The sequence below is a fragment of the Echinops telfairi genome, unplaced genomic scaffold, assembly GCF_000313985.2.
Source record: "Echinops telfairi isolate 266 unplaced genomic scaffold, ASM31398v2 ScPeMD7_70;HRSCAF=299, whole genome shotgun sequence".
Lineage (NCBI taxonomy): Eukaryota > Metazoa > Chordata > Mammalia > Afrosoricida > Tenrecidae > Echinops > Echinops telfairi.
Genome location: NW_022103968.1, coordinates 60,259,936 through 60,276,976, shown reverse-complemented (window position 1 = coordinate 60,276,976; position 17,041 = coordinate 60,259,936). Strand labels below are relative to the sequence as shown.

Genomic DNA, 17,041 nt, shown 5'->3' with positions numbered 1-17,041 from the left:
TATCAAGTAAGTCTATGAGTATCATTTTCCCAATAAATTTTGTCACTTCATGTCTATATGTAATATTCTGACAATTCTTACAATATTTCAAATTTTCTTATGTTATTGTACATTTACGAGACTATTGGAAGAAGAAATAAAAAACCCCAACTTTATTGCCATCCAACAACCCTATATAAGGTTTCCTAAGCTTTAAATCTTGATGGGACCAAATAGCTTCATCTTTGTCCTGCATAGTGGCGAATAGGTTTGAACTACCAACCTTGCAGTTACCAGTCTAACACCTATCCAATAGTGCCACTAAAGCTCCTGTATAGTACAAACATAACTTTATTTTTTAAAATTTTATTTATTTTTCTAATCATTTTATTAGGGGCTCATACAACTCTTATTGCAATCCACACATACATCAATTGTGTAAAGCGCATTTGTACATTCATTGCCCTCATCGTTCTCAAAGCATTTCCTCTCCACTAAAGCCCCCGGCATTTGGTCCTCATTTTCCCTCTCCTTCCCCACTCCCCCCAAACATAACTTTATAATATGCACTGGTAACCAAATAATTGATGTGGCTTACTTTATTGTGATCTGGAAATTAACTCTTTAGGATGGTCTCTAATTGAAAGTCCTTATAATGCAAATTTTGGGGAAAGCTACAATAGGTAATTTATTAATGTTTCTTACATTAAATAATACTACATCAGCTAAAGATTCAGAAGCTAACACTACTAAAAAAAAAAATCTTAATTGCCACTGGTTATTTCCTTACCCTCTCACCAAATGATCTGTAAGTCCACTAAGGACAATTGTTAAGTTAATCCTTAAGTCCACTACCAACACTTTTCTCCCTTCTACATGTTGACCCTATTGTTATTGTCATGTCAACCACCCACTGAGTCACCAGACACAGCACCATAAAAGCACTGTTTCCTTGAGCCCTCTCACAAAAGCCACATAGTTGCTAGCCTGTTGAGACAGTGGTAAAGGAAAAAGGTTATCCAAGTGCCAATTCCCAACTGGTAAACTACTTAGGGAAAAGATAAGAAAGAATCAAGAAAAGATAAAAAATCATAAAACTACAGAACACATGCTAAAATCAAGTGTTTTGTTTAGCTCAGTTTATAATACACATAGTTTACAAAAAACATACCTACTCTCTTACCTAACAATTCCACTGAAAGATATAGAGTGGAATTCTATCCATATATGTGTATACATACACACACGAGAGGCTTCAAAAAGTTTATGGAAAAATTCCATTATCTTTCAATTCCATTTCCATGAACTTTTTAAAGACCCATAATATATGAAGTAAACTAATGCATTATTACCCTTGAACCTGCATGAAATTTCATAGCTGCATTTTCAGAAACCACCAAAATGAAGGACATTCCAAATGTTCTCCCCGCCCCAAGAGTACATATTTGTACAATATCCATACAATGGAATATTATCCACATTAAAAATGTATAAAGACAAACAAAAACTCAGTTCATTTAGCAAGAGAGGGGCACTAAAATTTATGTTAAAGTAATACTTCAGGAGAGGAAAATGATCCCGGGGTAGGAACAGATATGAAGGTAGAAATGAATGTACAAATGCACTTTAGACAATTGATGTGTGTAGGGATTGTGATAAGTTGTATGAGCCCCTAATAAAATGATTAAAAAAAAAGAAAAAAAGAAAAGGCTCAATAAAATGGCAACTTTTGACCACCAAAAAAAAAAAGAAATGAAAAGTGTTTAAATATGTGGAGAAATATACACGTTGACTATCGTAGAGGGTAAAAAAAAGAAAATGAATAAACAAGCACCACACAGAATATGGAGATCTTTAAACAATGTTGAGCCAAAGTCATCTTACATAAGATTAACCACATATTTTATGTAAAGTTAAAAAACTGACAATGAAAAATAATTTTATTATAATTGACAAAGTTCAACTATACAGACACAGATATACTTATAGGGTAAAAACCATTAAAAGATAAGCTAGCAATGTACAAAGTAGTAGTGATTACAGAGATGTTTACTGTAATATCACTTTTCTGTATATCATACTTGAGAAAATACTACAAATATATATGTATATATTTAACAAGTATATATTTTAAAACTATAATTTGTAACAATTCCTTTATGAAAATACTGAGTTCTAAACAATCAATTTGCAAAGGAAAATGTAAAACATAACATTCATTTGATGCACTATGGTTCAATGTCTACGTTAAAGTGCTTTGACCAAATTCTACATGTTGGTACATGTGTATGAAAAGTCTCCAAAGCAGTTTTCTCCATTACAGTTAAGCTAATAATAGGGTGGCAGGGCTTAATTGCTTTGGTATCTCAGTTGTGTCCTCTTAAGAGCCCAAGTTTGAATTGTCTTTCTGTAATTAAAAGCACACTCACGAAACAGAAAGTAAAGATAGAATGGTGCATATCTTACCTTTCTGCTGTGGCTGCTGTAATAAAGGCTGTGGCTGAGTCTGCAGCAGTGGTGTAATTGAAGCTGCTGAAATCTGTGCCTGTAGCAGTGACTGGGGCTGGGGCTGAGTCTGAACACCAAATGTGGTCTGTGGTGCAATTGGCTGAAGTACAGCAGGAGGAGTCTTCAGTAAAGGTTGAGTTTGAGATTGATTCTTCATAAAATTAAATTAAAAAACAAACAAACAAAATGAATGTAAGACCCAAATGATCCTATTTCTATAATACCTAACTCATTATTTTACATACCTGATTCGGTAGGGTTTGAATTCTTTGTGCATTCCATTTAAAAGGCATGTTAGGGTTATAAGTAGCTTCAACCAATACTCTGTCACCTACTTGAGGTGTTTTCCCTTTGACAGCACTGCAAAAGTAATAATAAAAAAGTTAAATACCAATATAATTAAAAAGAGACTCCCTCCCCTGCAAGTAAAACTTTTATGTAGTAGTTAATATTTTAAATAGACTATCTGAAATAGGAGTTCCTGAGTGGTGTAAAAGATTAACACACTCAGCTGCTAACCAAAAGTTTGGAGGTTCAGTTCCCTCTTTGAAGAATATCTACTTCTGAGAAATCAGCATCTCAAAACTCTATTGGAGCACACGAGTTGTCATTATAGTCAGCATCAAATCGACAACTGCTTTGAGGGGGGTGGGGGCTTGGAGGGTGTATATCTGAAAGAGAAGCCTGTAAAGACACTTAATGAAGTAGACACATCTTTTAGACATACTTCTTTTAAGAACTGATCACATTTTATCCTCTATGGATAAACACAAGGTCTGAAGTAGAAGAATCAATTTACTGCCGCATATTCTAATATCGTGTCCCTTCCTAACTTTTACAATTTCAGAGTAAGCAGCACTACTTCCAGAAAATTCTTACAAAATAATTCCTAATTATTAGAAAGTACCTCCTATACATATTTGAATTATTGAAGGAAATTATTTTAATTCTCATTTGTTAATTTTCCCATCTAAATGCTATTGATAATAAATATAACATATAATAGCATATCAAAAAACCAAACTTACTGTCATTGAGTCAATGCTGATTCAGAGACCTCTTGTTGGTTTCTGAGACTGTAACTGTTTATGGGAGTAGAAAGCCCAGTCTTTCTCCATTGGAGCTGCTGGTGGTTTCAAACTGCCGACCATGTGGATCACAGCCTGATGCATAACCATTACACTATACAGCACCATGTGGATCACAGCCTGATGCATAACCATTACACTACTACAGCACCATATAAAGGCGTACTTTGACTTTATCTTCTAATCTCACTTAGAAAAAACAAGTCTCATTGTAAGTCTGCTTATGAGTATTATTAGTTAATAAATAAATCTAGCTTCTTTCAGACATATAAAGAATTCACCTATAATTGTTAGTCATTTTTGACTCATAGGAACACCAAGCAACAAGTGCCTACCAGAATTTTTGTGGCTCTAATCTTTACGGAAACAGCCTATCAGTGAGGAGGCAAGTGTTTAAGGACTTGCACCACCAGGAATCCTCTCACCATACTTAGTTCATGCAATAATCAAAAGCTGCCTCTTATCTGATTCTCCAGTAAAAAGGAAAAAGAACCAAACCAGTGATTTGAAAATCAAACCTCAAAACAAATATAAACAAAGTAATGAAACAAGCAAAAAAGGTCACAGGTACAAATAAAACCTGAATAATTAAAAAGATAAATTTTTGTTAGAGCACAATGCTATGCCATCATTAAGATGATGCTTTATATACTTAATGCTAAATACAAGAAAGAATCTGTTGAATGAAGTTTACCTAAGTTGAAAGAATACATCCTCATCCACAAATCCAAACGTGTCGTGTAGCTTTGTAACCACTCCAGTGAAAACACGTTGTTTCTGAGGTTGAGTTTGTTGCTGACTTGACCTTGGTGTTGGATACGAAACAGTTATCTGTGCTGCAGGCTGAGGAGTAGACAGGCTAAGGCTTGTAGGCAATGCAACAGCTGGCTATAAAACAATCACAGCAAGAATAACTGTGTAACTTAAAGAATAAAATCAATTATCATTAAACTATACCCACATAAAAATAATCAGGAAAAAAATAAAAGTGCATAAGCTTGGAGAAAAAGGTAAACATCCCCACCCCACACACACACTCAAAAACATAACCAATATCAAATTAAGAAAATAATTTGGATTTATACAAAAATTTTAACCAAGAGCTCAATAGAAAGTAAGTGTCTAGAAAATAATGATGGCAACATATGTGCAAATATGCTTTATACAACTGATGTATGGATTGTTATAAGAGGTGTAAAAGCCCCAATAAAATGATCTTTTAATAAAAATATATATGTATATTCAGATATACATAAAAAGGTTTAATTTAAGGGAAAACAATTTAAATGGCTTAAAACCAACCATAAATTTAAAATTAGAAAACATTCAAGTATAATTTGAAAGTAAAAATCAAGTCTTAAATATTTTGTTCTTTTGAGATTTATTTCATCATTATCTTCACTTTAGTAAGTGTTTAGGTAACCAGTGGGAAAAGGTCCCGTGGTCCAATGAGTTTCAAAACACATCTTCATTTAAATTCATAATCCACAGTTTAATAAAGATCCAAGATGTGGTCCTTAATCACCCTCCAGGCCTAGAAGTAAACTTATCCCCATGACTCAATGTTTACCCAAAGGATATAGAGGTCTATAAAGTGAACAACATTATGGGAGTACACCGTCCTTAGAAAAATAAACCCTCTACCACCAAAACAACAGCATTTACCTAAGGACAAAGCTCAGAGAGCAGGAAGATGAAAGAGGAGGATTGGAAAGGGGAAACACAGGGAGAAAGCAGTCAACGATGTTACCTTGTGGGGATAACAATCAATGACATTAAACAAAAAATGTATGACTTCAATGGAAAACTGATCTACGCTGTAGATCACTTAATCCGTAAGTTAAACAAAAAGCAGGTCACACACACACAAAAAGTAGATCACAGCTGGATCCACAATCAAAATCCAGAGAAAACAAGAAACCCCACACATCTTTAATCGTTATTTAAAATATGAAACTACCAAGCTGTTATGTGAATTCAACAAATATTCATCTTTAAATATTGAGAGAAAATCTTGAGTATGAATAAAACTATGGTCTACTATTTATTCAGATAGCCAAAAAACTTAAAGTAACACCAAACTAACCTGGGTTAAAAGGGTCTGTTGGGGTTGCTGCAACTGAAAACAGAGTAACAAAAGAAAAAAATTGCTTACAAAAGGTTTTGCAAAAGGAAACTATTACTATTAAATACTTTATCTCTAAGAAAAATTAAACAGAAGTCAGTGATCATATAAGGTTTCCTACTTCTAATATCTATGGACCTGATATATATATATATATATAAATCTTATGTAATAACGGACACAAAGCATTCAATGCCTTTTTTTGTTGCTATTTGATGAAAAACACGAGTCAAAAGTCCACAAAACCCAAGAGGAAGACTTCTAGTCAACATGTTAATTATCATGTAAAAAAATGGTTCAGTATTAAGATTATGCTACTACTCATAAAAAATACTAATCATTGGACACATACATATATCTAAAATGAGAAGCTTTTCTAATCAGATTTGATAGAGCCACAAAAACTATGAAAGATCAAATTTTGATTTTCTGGCAATAGCTAACATAAAAAATACAGGAAAGCCAAAAGAACTGGTGGGAACACAGAAGTTCAAACACTCAGAAACAAATTACTTAAGCTAAGAAAAAGTGGGCTCCATGAGGTTCTGACAAAAACACTCAGTTTACTGAGGGCCTTTTATCAGATGTTAAATATCAAATAATAATTCTGTTAAGTGAATACTACTTAATAGTTCATTGCCATTTTAGGGAGCCTTGGTGGCACAGGGGTTATCCTCAAGGCCAGCACTTTGAAACCACCAGCCACTCCAGGGAAGAAGACAGGGCTTCTACTGTAGAGTTACAGTCTCAGAAGCTCCCAGGGGCAGTTAGTTCTGCCTTGTCCTAGAGAATCGGCACTGACTGATGGCAATGAGTTTGACTCTGGTCTTAATGCCATTTCTAGATGATTCAGTTGATTATATCTAATAATGCATTTCAAACTTAAATGCATTTCATACTAAAATAAGTCTAGAGCATATTTTGAAAGCAAGATACCCAATTCTGAAATCTATTTCATCAGTTTTTTTAGGGGTTTTTAAAAACTATTAGTAGAATACTGCTATTTTCAGGAAAATAAGTTTCTCAAACCTCAAGCTTAAGCGAAGAATGAAATTGGGCTATGGCTCTCAGGACAGGAGCTTCTCGCTGAAAGTGCCTGCCTCATGCTTCTCGTGTCTTTGGATCCAGCTTTTAATCACTTTCTCTTGTATCTGACTTTTCCTGAAATTTCTCAATGACTCAGGTATGAAGAAAGACCACAAACTATCTCCTAGCCCTAGAGAAGCCTAGAATGAGTAATGTTTTCTCGCTTAGGCTAGAGCCAGTTACCTTTAAGGGTAAATGTTATTTCCTGGACATGCTTCTCCTTGGGCCGTTTTCCTTACTTCATCCTATAAATTTTAAACCTTAAGGAAAACTTTGAGTAGATTATGAGCCTAGGGAATGCCGACCAAATAAACTTGCTTTGAATTGTTCAAATGTAGGAATTAAATAAAAATGTTTAAAAATAATTGTTCAAATGTTCTTTGTGATTAGGAGTGGGGATAGTAAATAAAGGTAGGTCCCATTTTTAACAGCTCTATTTTAATATTCTATACCTTGAGTTTCTACATAGGATTTCATTTAGGAAAAAAAGTAGGAGCTACTGCTTTGAAAAGAAAAAAAATGGCTTCGAGTCCAATATTCTGATTGAAAACACAGAAACTTCATTTGCACATATGATTTAGTTCAGCAAAGTAGAGCTAAAGGTTTGAGACAGGAGTACAGGGCCAAAAGCTCTGTAGAATGATTTTTCCCAGATTACCCTATGACTTAAGCACAATGATTAACACCTCCCCTCTATCTATTTCTGTCTTAGACACATTCCCTTTTGAAACTTCATTTCCTCTACCTCCAAAGAATCGAAATCATAGAAGGTAGCTAATAGGAATTAAACTTTGTTATCAAATTAATTTTAAAACAATTGGTTATTTCCAAACCACTTTATAAGTTGGAAAACATAAACTAACCTGCTGTTGCACACTATACAAGGCCTGTTGAGGTTGTGAGTATTGCTGGAAAAAACAAAAACCAACAGATTTTACAAAGAAAAGCATGGTTTTTAGTTTTAGTCATTCTCAAATAATGAACCACTTACATACCAATATATTTCTTCAAAATTACACTTGAAGAAAAAAAAGTTCTAGACTAGCTAACCTCTTCTAAAACAAACAAAATGAATGATAACTTACTTATACTCTACTCTGGGGCCCACCAAGAACGGAATTATTTCTCAAGGTATAAAACTGCCCAATTTAAAAACTGAAGAATTTTGAATATGCAACTATACTTTTTTCTGTATTTGCTAGGCTTAAATGTATAATTTCCATCAACAGGAAAACAAAATAAAACAAAAAAGAATAAAGGCCCAAAACTCTGCCTTCATTAAAATCCACATTCATGGGAGGGAGGGGGAAAAATTAGCTGACACCAAGGGCTCAAGTGGAAAGCGGGTGTTGTAAGAATGATGAAGTCAACATATGTACTAATGTGCTGGACACAAATGACGTATGTACAGATTGTGATGAATTGTATGAGCCCCTAAAAAATGATTCTTTAATTTTTTTAAAACCCCACATTCATTAAAAAGTGATGGATGGTAGTGACCATAGCTACTCAAGCTAATTTTATTGTCCTTATGTCACATATGGTCCTGAAGATTCACCTGTTGCAACGCAGCTGCTGCAGCTGCAGCCTGTTGCTGCAATGCTGCTGTCTGAGTTAACTGGTAGTTCGCTGGAGTTTGTGTGGTAAGGCCTGCTGCTGCCAACGCCGTTTGCTGTGTATAAATGGTAGGAGACGCTCCAAGGAGCGATGGCTGCTGAACACCCAATGCAGCTAAAATGAGATTAAAAGGGAAAAGATAGTTCAAGATTATTTGGGTCCCTTTTAGCAATTTTCTGGGGGTGCTTAGTCAAAGTCTATCCACTGGTTAATCAAAACAAACATAAAGAACGATGTTAGTAATGTTGATTCAAACTAACGGATTCATAATCCATGCCAGATGCTTATTGTGGTAAATATATGAACACAGTATTTTACAAAATTCTATTTCAGAATAAATCCAACCAAACTTACCTAGACAAAGTACCTTCAAGAAGTATTTTCAATCGAAACCCAAATCATACCTGTAGCTGCTGAGTTGATCCTAACTCATTAGCAAATGATAGTTAGTGCTTTAACACAGGTGATTGCAGCCAGTATTACAGCAAGAACACTCTGTAGGGTTTCCAAGGCTACAAACCAATCTTTACAGTATGAAAAGAGTCCTGATGTCAAAGTAGTTAAGAACCTGGCTCGAGGTCAAACCACCAGCCATTCCATGATAGAAAGCTGAGACAGTTTGCCTCTGCAAAAATGTACAACACTCCAGGAATCCTAAATTGCAGTTCTACTCTACCCCATAGGTTCGCTAATGGCCAGAATCAGCTGGATGGCAACAGGTCTGGTCCTGGCACTATGTTAATAAGTTACTAGTTAAAATACACAAGACAGTCACCTATCAATTCTCACTAGATAAGAGCACAAGTAACGTAAACTCAGAGGATAATAAGAACGGATGATTAGCAATGAGCACTTTTACTATCAGGATAATGTTTCAGAGGCCATTTGTTACTATACAGTACACTAGCAGTATTGAAACAGCTCAGAGCAGTAACAATCTTCCTGTTCTATCAAATTATGGGTTGGAAACATGCAATTCTATCAAGGAATATGCCAGCTATTATGAGTGAGAAAAAGATCAGGAATCTTGGGATTTGAGCTGCTGATTCAAGGGAATGGGGATTTAAAAAGCTCATCAGGCCAAAATGTGGCAAGAAAAGGGAATTCACATTTGAAACGAATACTGGCTGCAATCACCTGTGTTAAAGCACTAACTATCATTTGATCTTTAATCCCTGAATTAGTTCATTTTTCTTTATAGCTATAATAAATCTTACAAATGTTCAAAATAAATGCATGAGAACATGCCCGATCTGCTAAATACATTGCCACATTTTAATATTTTGAGAAATATATATATATATATATTCTATTTTTAGTCAAAGTAACACCTGGTTGCAACGTTTACCAAAACATGAGAAATACAGTAAAATCTCAAAATTCCACATAATATGAAAATGTTTTCATTTTTAAGGTTCTAATAATTTAAGTTTATAAAGCATGGCTCTAAGTACCTAGAAAACGATCTCTACATATTTTAATGTGCTGCAGATGTATATTCAAATATAGTACAGCATACACTGGGAAAAGTTATGAAAACTTCTTAGCCATAACCAAACACCTTAAGGTAATGAGTTGATAGCCTAGGAACTCAGGATGATAGTCTCAGAGGGCATCAAGGTTAATTGGCATAGCACAGCACACAAAGACAATATTCTACAACCTTTGTTTCGATGAGTAGCATCTCTGGTCCTAAAAGCTTATGATCTGCCACATAAGGGACAACTATTGGTCTCCCTGTCTAGAGTAAGGAATAGTAAAGAAAAACTTAGACATAATTAAAAAATAAATAATAACCAAAATAAGAGAGACATAATTAACCTAATGGACCATGCAAACCTTGGCCTCCACAACCCTGAGATCAGAGGAACTAAATCATGGGTTACTATAATTATTTGGCCTCCATCCCCTTTGTAGGGAAGTTAGAGGGGCAGGAATTACACAGTGCCCCTATGAAAATTATACATTTTTGTACTGGAACCCATAATCTAGGATAACATACAGGTATCTAATTCTGCAGCCACCCTGGATCTTTCCTGCATTCTGCAGGGAATGGTACTGCCCACTTTAGAAAACACTGAAGTACAGGTGCCTGGCTAGCACAACCAATCACCCTGAAAGGATGACCGTAGAAGATCCTGGATAGAGTATGAAAATGTGGAACAAAAACTTGTTATCATAAAAAAAGATTGGGCTGTATTGACTGGTAAAAGCTCAGGTCTATGGACCCTAGTCACACGCCAAGCCTTGAATGGAACTCACTCCCTTGACTCAACTTTCAGCCAAACAATAGATGGGTCTTTGAGGGGAATAACAACACACGGGAGGTATGCATACCTGAGGATCAGTCATATAAGATCCTAAGGGCACTATTTGTATCCAAGGAGAAAACTCACAAGGCAGCAAAGGATTAAGAAAGGACAAATAAAAATGGTAAAAACAGGGAAGAAGTGGGAATAGTATGATTATGGAGACTGCAGTTAAGTAGAGGAACTGAACTGTTTATGAAAGAAAAAATGGAAGTCTAATTTGCTGTGTAAACTTTCACCCAAATCACAATAGTTACAAAAAAAAAAAGGTACCTTTGGGTGGCACAAATGGTTAAGCCCTCTACTACGAGCTGAAACAAAAGTTGCTTGTTCTAACTGCCCCAGAGTGTCTTGGAAGAGCCAGGCTGGCAATCTGCTCCATAAAGGTCAGAGCCCTAAAAACTCTTTGGAGCAGTTTTGACTCTGCAAACATGGGACTAACAAGTACAAAAATACATTTATTTTGAAACTAAGAAGAAATCTAAGTTTGCAAGTTAAAAAGTAGTACTACGGACCAAAAAAGAGCATTAAAAAAAATACTACTGGCCAATGAACTTGATCGAAAGACTGAATTAATGATTTGTCAAATCTCTCAGTCTCTCCTCTAATCTCTTTACACACAAGAAAATTTCAAACCTAAATCTCAAACTTAAACACTCTGATCCTTAGAAAGACTACTGCTGAAGTGGTATTAGAAGCAAAGAAGACCTTAAATACCATCTTAAGGAGTTTTAACTATGGAGATAGTTAAAAACCTATGGAGGTATTTTTGCAGTTGACTAAGAAAATGGGATAATAGAATATAACGAAGCTCAAGTCTAGGGTTGTGATCCTGACTCTACCACAACCTGAAACAAATTTCTTCACATTTCTGGGCCTCAATTTCCTCATCTCTTTGAAAAAGGAGTTAAAACAAAACACAATCACTGCCATCAAGTTGCTGCTGACTCATAGCAACCCTATAGGTTCAGGGTTGAACTGCCCGAGTTCCTGAGCGTGTAAGTCTTTACAGGAGTAGAAAGCCCCATCTTTATTCTGCAGATTACCTGATGGTTTCAAATTCCTGATCTTGCAGTTAGCAGCCCAATTCATAACCACTGCACCAGAACTCTGAAAATTTTTATAATTTCAATAAGAACTATGCTTTAAGAAGATCACACCTGACAAATGCATTAGAGCTCAGGAAGAAATAAGCAGTACCATAACTAATAAGTACATAGAAGGAAGCATTTAGAAAATAAAGGGATCATACATAGCCACGTGACAAGGCCAAAAGCTTCCTGACTGAAGCGAAGATCTGCATGGGCAGACACGATAGAATAGGATAAGAAATGTTCGGCATACATAACCAGGCCTGGAAAGTCTATTAGAAAGTTTGGCACAGGAGCTGCTAAGAGAAAATTGTTCTAATGCAATTATCCAAATGGCAGGAGCATAAAGCCTAAATGTAAATAAAGCTAAGCAGAAAATGGTCCAAGTTCAAATCAGAACGATATGGGGATTAAAACAAAAGACAAGATGATACTGAGGAATTACAAACAATTACTTGGCTAAGTTCCATACTAAAATTAATTACAGCAATTCAAAAACATCTTTAATGTATTAACCAAGTTGAACAATAATTACTAGTGTTGGTGCTTTGGCTGATATTTCCAACAGATTTCATATGTGTCACCTTTATGAACATATTTTCAAATCACTGTTAGCCTTCGAATACCCAGTTAACAATCCATATTATGTTTTATAGGATATATGTGCGTGTATAAGATATGAATGAATGAAATAATATGGTAACTTTTCTTAGACACTAAGAAACGGATATAAAAATAAATGCATTTTGTGTTACCTTAGTTAGCCTTTTTCTATTGTGTGACCATTTGATCTGATAACAACTTCTACTACAAACTTATCTGATATACTTTTAGTTGCATTAAAAAAATTCAGGGTATAATTGGCACATAAATAATTATCCAGGTAAAAGTATTTAATGTCCCTAAAATTTTTCTCAAATTTTATTTGAAGCTGCCAAAGGAAAACTTATGAAGCTATATGTAGATTTAAAAGATCTCCTTTCATATTAGGTATAAATGAAACATTTTTCCAAGGAATTAAAAAAACAGAAGAAAAAACCCCTGAACTTTTGACAAAAAACTTTGTCTCTAAGAATGAACTCTAAAGAGACAAGATTAGTTGCAAAGGCTCTAAAAGTAAGGTACAGAAATATCTAGCTTTCCAGAAGCGGTTTAAAAAAAAAGTAGCACCCCCAAATTAAGCATTTTAATCAATACCATGTCCATTTGGAAAAAACCCTGATGATATAGTGGTTAAGTGTTGGGATGAGATCCTCATGGTCAGCAGTTCCAACCACCAGCAAGCTCCGAGGAAGAAAGAATGGACTTTCCTGATCAACACTCACCTTCATGAAATGATCACTAAAGAAAAAGGTGCTACAAGCGAAGTGTGGTGAAGGAAGCAGCTGGTTCCCGGCTATCAATCAGAACAGTCCCTGGGTTTCAAAGGCTTGTATTCAAACAAGCAGCCATCTAGTGAACCGTCAACTAAGTCCACAAGGAAGAAGCACACCAGCTGGTGTGATCCAAGGATAATGAAAACAAAACCCAAATATGATGAAGGCTAACGTTATCAGAGCTTACTGTGAACACCCTATTCGTAGAAAACTATGGAGGACAGGGAGAACCCAATCAATCTGCAGAGTACTTGGATTAAGCTTCTGACAGATCCCCTCTAACAACAGGCAAGGGACTCAAATGGTTGTACTATCAGATATTATTGTAAACTTGATCATGATGGATAGAACCATGTTATAATATGGTAATTGGTCAGGTGACCTCCCTTTTACTCCCAACCTGCATTTGCTTTAGATTCAAGTACTTCTTGCCTTGTTCCACGACAGAAATTTCTTCCGTGGCTTTTTAAATATGGTATTCTCTAATTCTTTATTTTTACTTTATCTGTATACTATTATTTTCTTCTCGATGTTTTGTTTTTTATTGTTTCTGTTGGGTTTCCCATTTTGTGAAGCACAGAAATAGATGAATATAGACAATAACTGATGCAATGGTTTATCTGGGATGTGGTGGGAGGTGGGAGGGTAAGGAGACTTGGGGAGGAAATAATGAATGAAATAATGAGCGCTGGAATTGATGGCAGTCATGTATATACAACTCATTTTAAAAGCAACTTAACCATAGAAGTATATGATATGAGAATACTCTATCAAGAAATCTACTTAAAAAAACTCAAATTTGACCAACAGCATGGGTGAAGGACACATAGTTGTTGCTTAGGGGACATTGACTAATGTTAACAGTGGTGAAATAATTAGGAAAAGGATATCAATAATGGTTGTACAACACAAAGAGTATAATCAATGGCACTGAATTATACATGTAGTAGTTGTGGAATTGGGGGATGTTTTGGCATGTATATTTTTGCCACAATTTGCAAAAAAAATAATTACAAAAATAACTGAGTACAAGGAAGAAAATGTTCTAGGAAAAAAATTATAAAGAAAAAAGAAAATATTCTGGAATTGAATGTGGTAATAATTGTATTACATATAGAATGCTAACAAAATTGTTTAAAAAAAAGATTGGGCTTTGAACTGCCTTCACCAGTTACAGTCTCAAAAACCCACAGGGGGTCACTATGTGTTAGCACTGCCTTGATGGAGCAAATTCAGTTTGTAGTTTTTACGTCCATTTGGAGTTGTGCTTCATTTAGATTTTTATAACAAAGCTAAGGCTCAAGCTCACTGCCACCGAGGGGATTCAGACAAATACTGCCCCTATAGGACAGGGTAAGTCTGCCCCTGTGGGTTTCTAAGACCTAACAGTTTAAGCAAGTAGAAAAAGTCTTGTCTTTTACCCCACAGGGCTGCTGGTGCATCTGAACTGCTGACCTTGCGGTGTAATCCACTATGCCACCAGGGCTCCTCCTAAGGCTAGGTATTCATAAAACACTGCCTTAATGTCGTAATGTGTCAGCAAATTCAGACTGAAATTATTTTACTTATCAAAAATCCAAAAAAGCCCATAAATAATAACATTCAGTACAAACATAAGTTGTTTACACAAATCCCAGATTTACATTTAAAATCTATACTGTCCAATTTGAAGATCCAAATATGAAATGGGAACATCTATATTCACTACTGTCTTTTACCAGTTCAATAAACATTTGGTATCTTCTCCTCAGATTTAGAAACAAGTATCTGTCCAAATATAATAGGTGCTAAGAGCTATGCACAACAGAATTCTAATAGCAGCACCTATTTTATTTAAATACAGATATGTCTAAAATTTTGTCAGGAAAAATCAGCTTAAAACTTCCTAAGTTTATGAAAGTGCCAATATATAGCATTTGCTCCTGCATATACAGAATTTGCTTTTCCGGTTTCATCCAAACTAAGTGTGTCAGTCTCCCCATTATAGACCATTGTTACTAAGGTGCAAGCAAGTTGTTTCAACACATAGTGACTATGTACAAAAGAATGAAACACTGCCGGTCCTGTGCCATCCTCACAATCACTGTCATGTTTGAGACTCACAGCTGTAGCATTATTTAACATGGAAGAAAAACATCTGGATCTGAATGAAACACAGTTCCTATGTTTTTCACATTATTTTCAGTGTCTGCAGAAGCTAACTGACCATTTAATCCTCCAAACCAAGAACAATTAAAGTGAAATCCCTAAAGTACCCATCTCTTTAAAAAGAAGAAAGGTCGCCTACGTAATCAGATCATCATGTCCACCAAATTTTGGAACAGCTAAATTAGAGGATCAGTCTCTCTGCAACTGACCTCAAATTACGTAACGTCTTTTAAGAAAAAGCAGCAAAGAACTAATACCAGATATACCATAAATAAAATATATCCTAATAGAATTAGCTGAAATTTTCCTGGCTAATGAAATAAACTCAAAGCTTCATTTAGTAGGATCCTGGAGAAACTAATGCAACTTACTGGGGTGGTATGTTTAGGATTTGAACATTTCAACAAGAAATTATTGTAGAGTTTACTTTTAAAGATTCAATCAACGTAAAAAAATGGGTATAGAATTCTTCCTAAGTGCTAATAAAAAAAATTTTTTTTTTTGCCAACGAAAAATTTTTAAACAAACAGCTCTACCCCAAAGACCATTTTTGAAATTTAAAATATTCATTTGATTCTTTTATACTGATTTTAATAATTAAGTTCCTTAGTTCCTTTTCCTATTTTATATTGACAGTCGAAAAGCACAGCCAAAATTTAGTCCATTTCAAATATATTTAGTTTTAAACGTAACTTACAAAATCTGACATCTCAGCATGCCTAATAAGGTATACCCTCCTTAATGAGCAAGTGGATGTTAATGTCTAACATTATTAATTAATCAATCTGAGCTACTTAAAAACTTTAGCCAAACTTATATAAAGCACATTTCTTTTAGTTAGTTGAGCCACCTCTTTTTTCCCCAGAAGACTTTTACAGGTGAACAAAAGATAATAATCTATGCACATTTTACGATATTATGCATAGCCCAGTGAACATAGCACAATACTCTTTCCCCTTTCCTCCTCCATTTACATGCGATGTGTTCAGAAGCCTGACCTGGCTGGGATACCGCAGTGGCTGTAAACTGAGTAGCCCATGGCGGATTCTTCTGTCCTCCAAACTGAGCCATGATGCAAGGGGCAAAAAACCTTCGCTGGTTTTTCTTCTAATGCAACGACCTAATAAGAAAGAATCCACATCTTAAAATTCAGCCACCCCACAAACATCACAAAAAACTAGTTTAAGGAACTGTCAGGGGCATTTTTGTAGATCTTTATGTAAATAACTGTAAAGTAGAAAAAGGGCAACAGAAACATTTTGTATCAAAGGTACCTAATTTTAAAGGATGACATAAATTAAGAGTTGACTTAAAAGAAAAGCACTTCAGTCAGCAACCACACACTGTCACCTTTAAAGGGGTCTAGAGGGCCTATTCTTATCAATAAGTTCACAACGTTGGGATAAAAAGCAGTCTACCCTCCGAGTTTCTTTTGGTAGTAAGTTGGTCATTCGGGCTAGAGCCGTAGTCAGATCAATAACGGAAATCAGGGCCACGAGATTCCGAATAAAAGCATTTATAATGATCATTTTACGAACGAACATCTTACTATCTCAAGAAAGGGCTCCTTTTCTCTACCCTACCCTAGGAAGTTAAAGTGGAACAGGTAACAGTCGTGCTTCGGAAAACAACTGTGAAGATTTCTTCCCCTTGCTTAGCCCCCAAAAAAACCAGGAGAGAAGGTGTGCGCCCACGCCCCCAACCCTCCACGACT

At 35.3% G+C, this 17,041-nt stretch overlaps 1 protein-coding gene across 2 annotated transcripts in view; it reads right to left on the bottom strand.

Moving 5' to 3' along the window:
* CCAR1 (cell division cycle and apoptosis regulator 1) overlaps positions 1-17,041 on the bottom strand; it is a 41,589-nt gene that overhangs the window by 23,951 nt on the left and 597 nt on the right. For both annotated transcript variants that reach the window (XM_004701134.2, XM_045291336.1), the window contains exons 2-8: positions 16,326-16,447; positions 8,345-8,517; positions 7,650-7,694; positions 5,662-5,694; positions 4,270-4,463; positions 2,733-2,847; positions 2,446-2,638 (exon numbers count right to left, since the gene is read on the bottom strand). In XM_004701134.2, coding sequence (XP_004701191.1) covers positions 2,446-2,638; positions 2,733-2,847; positions 4,270-4,463; positions 5,662-5,694; positions 7,650-7,694; positions 8,345-8,517; positions 16,326-16,398 — 826 coding nt within the window. In that variant the 5' untranslated portion in view covers positions 16,399-16,447. The remainder of the gene's footprint in view (positions 1-2,445; positions 2,639-2,732; positions 2,848-4,269; positions 4,464-5,661; positions 5,695-7,649; positions 7,695-8,344; positions 8,518-16,325; positions 16,448-17,041) is intronic.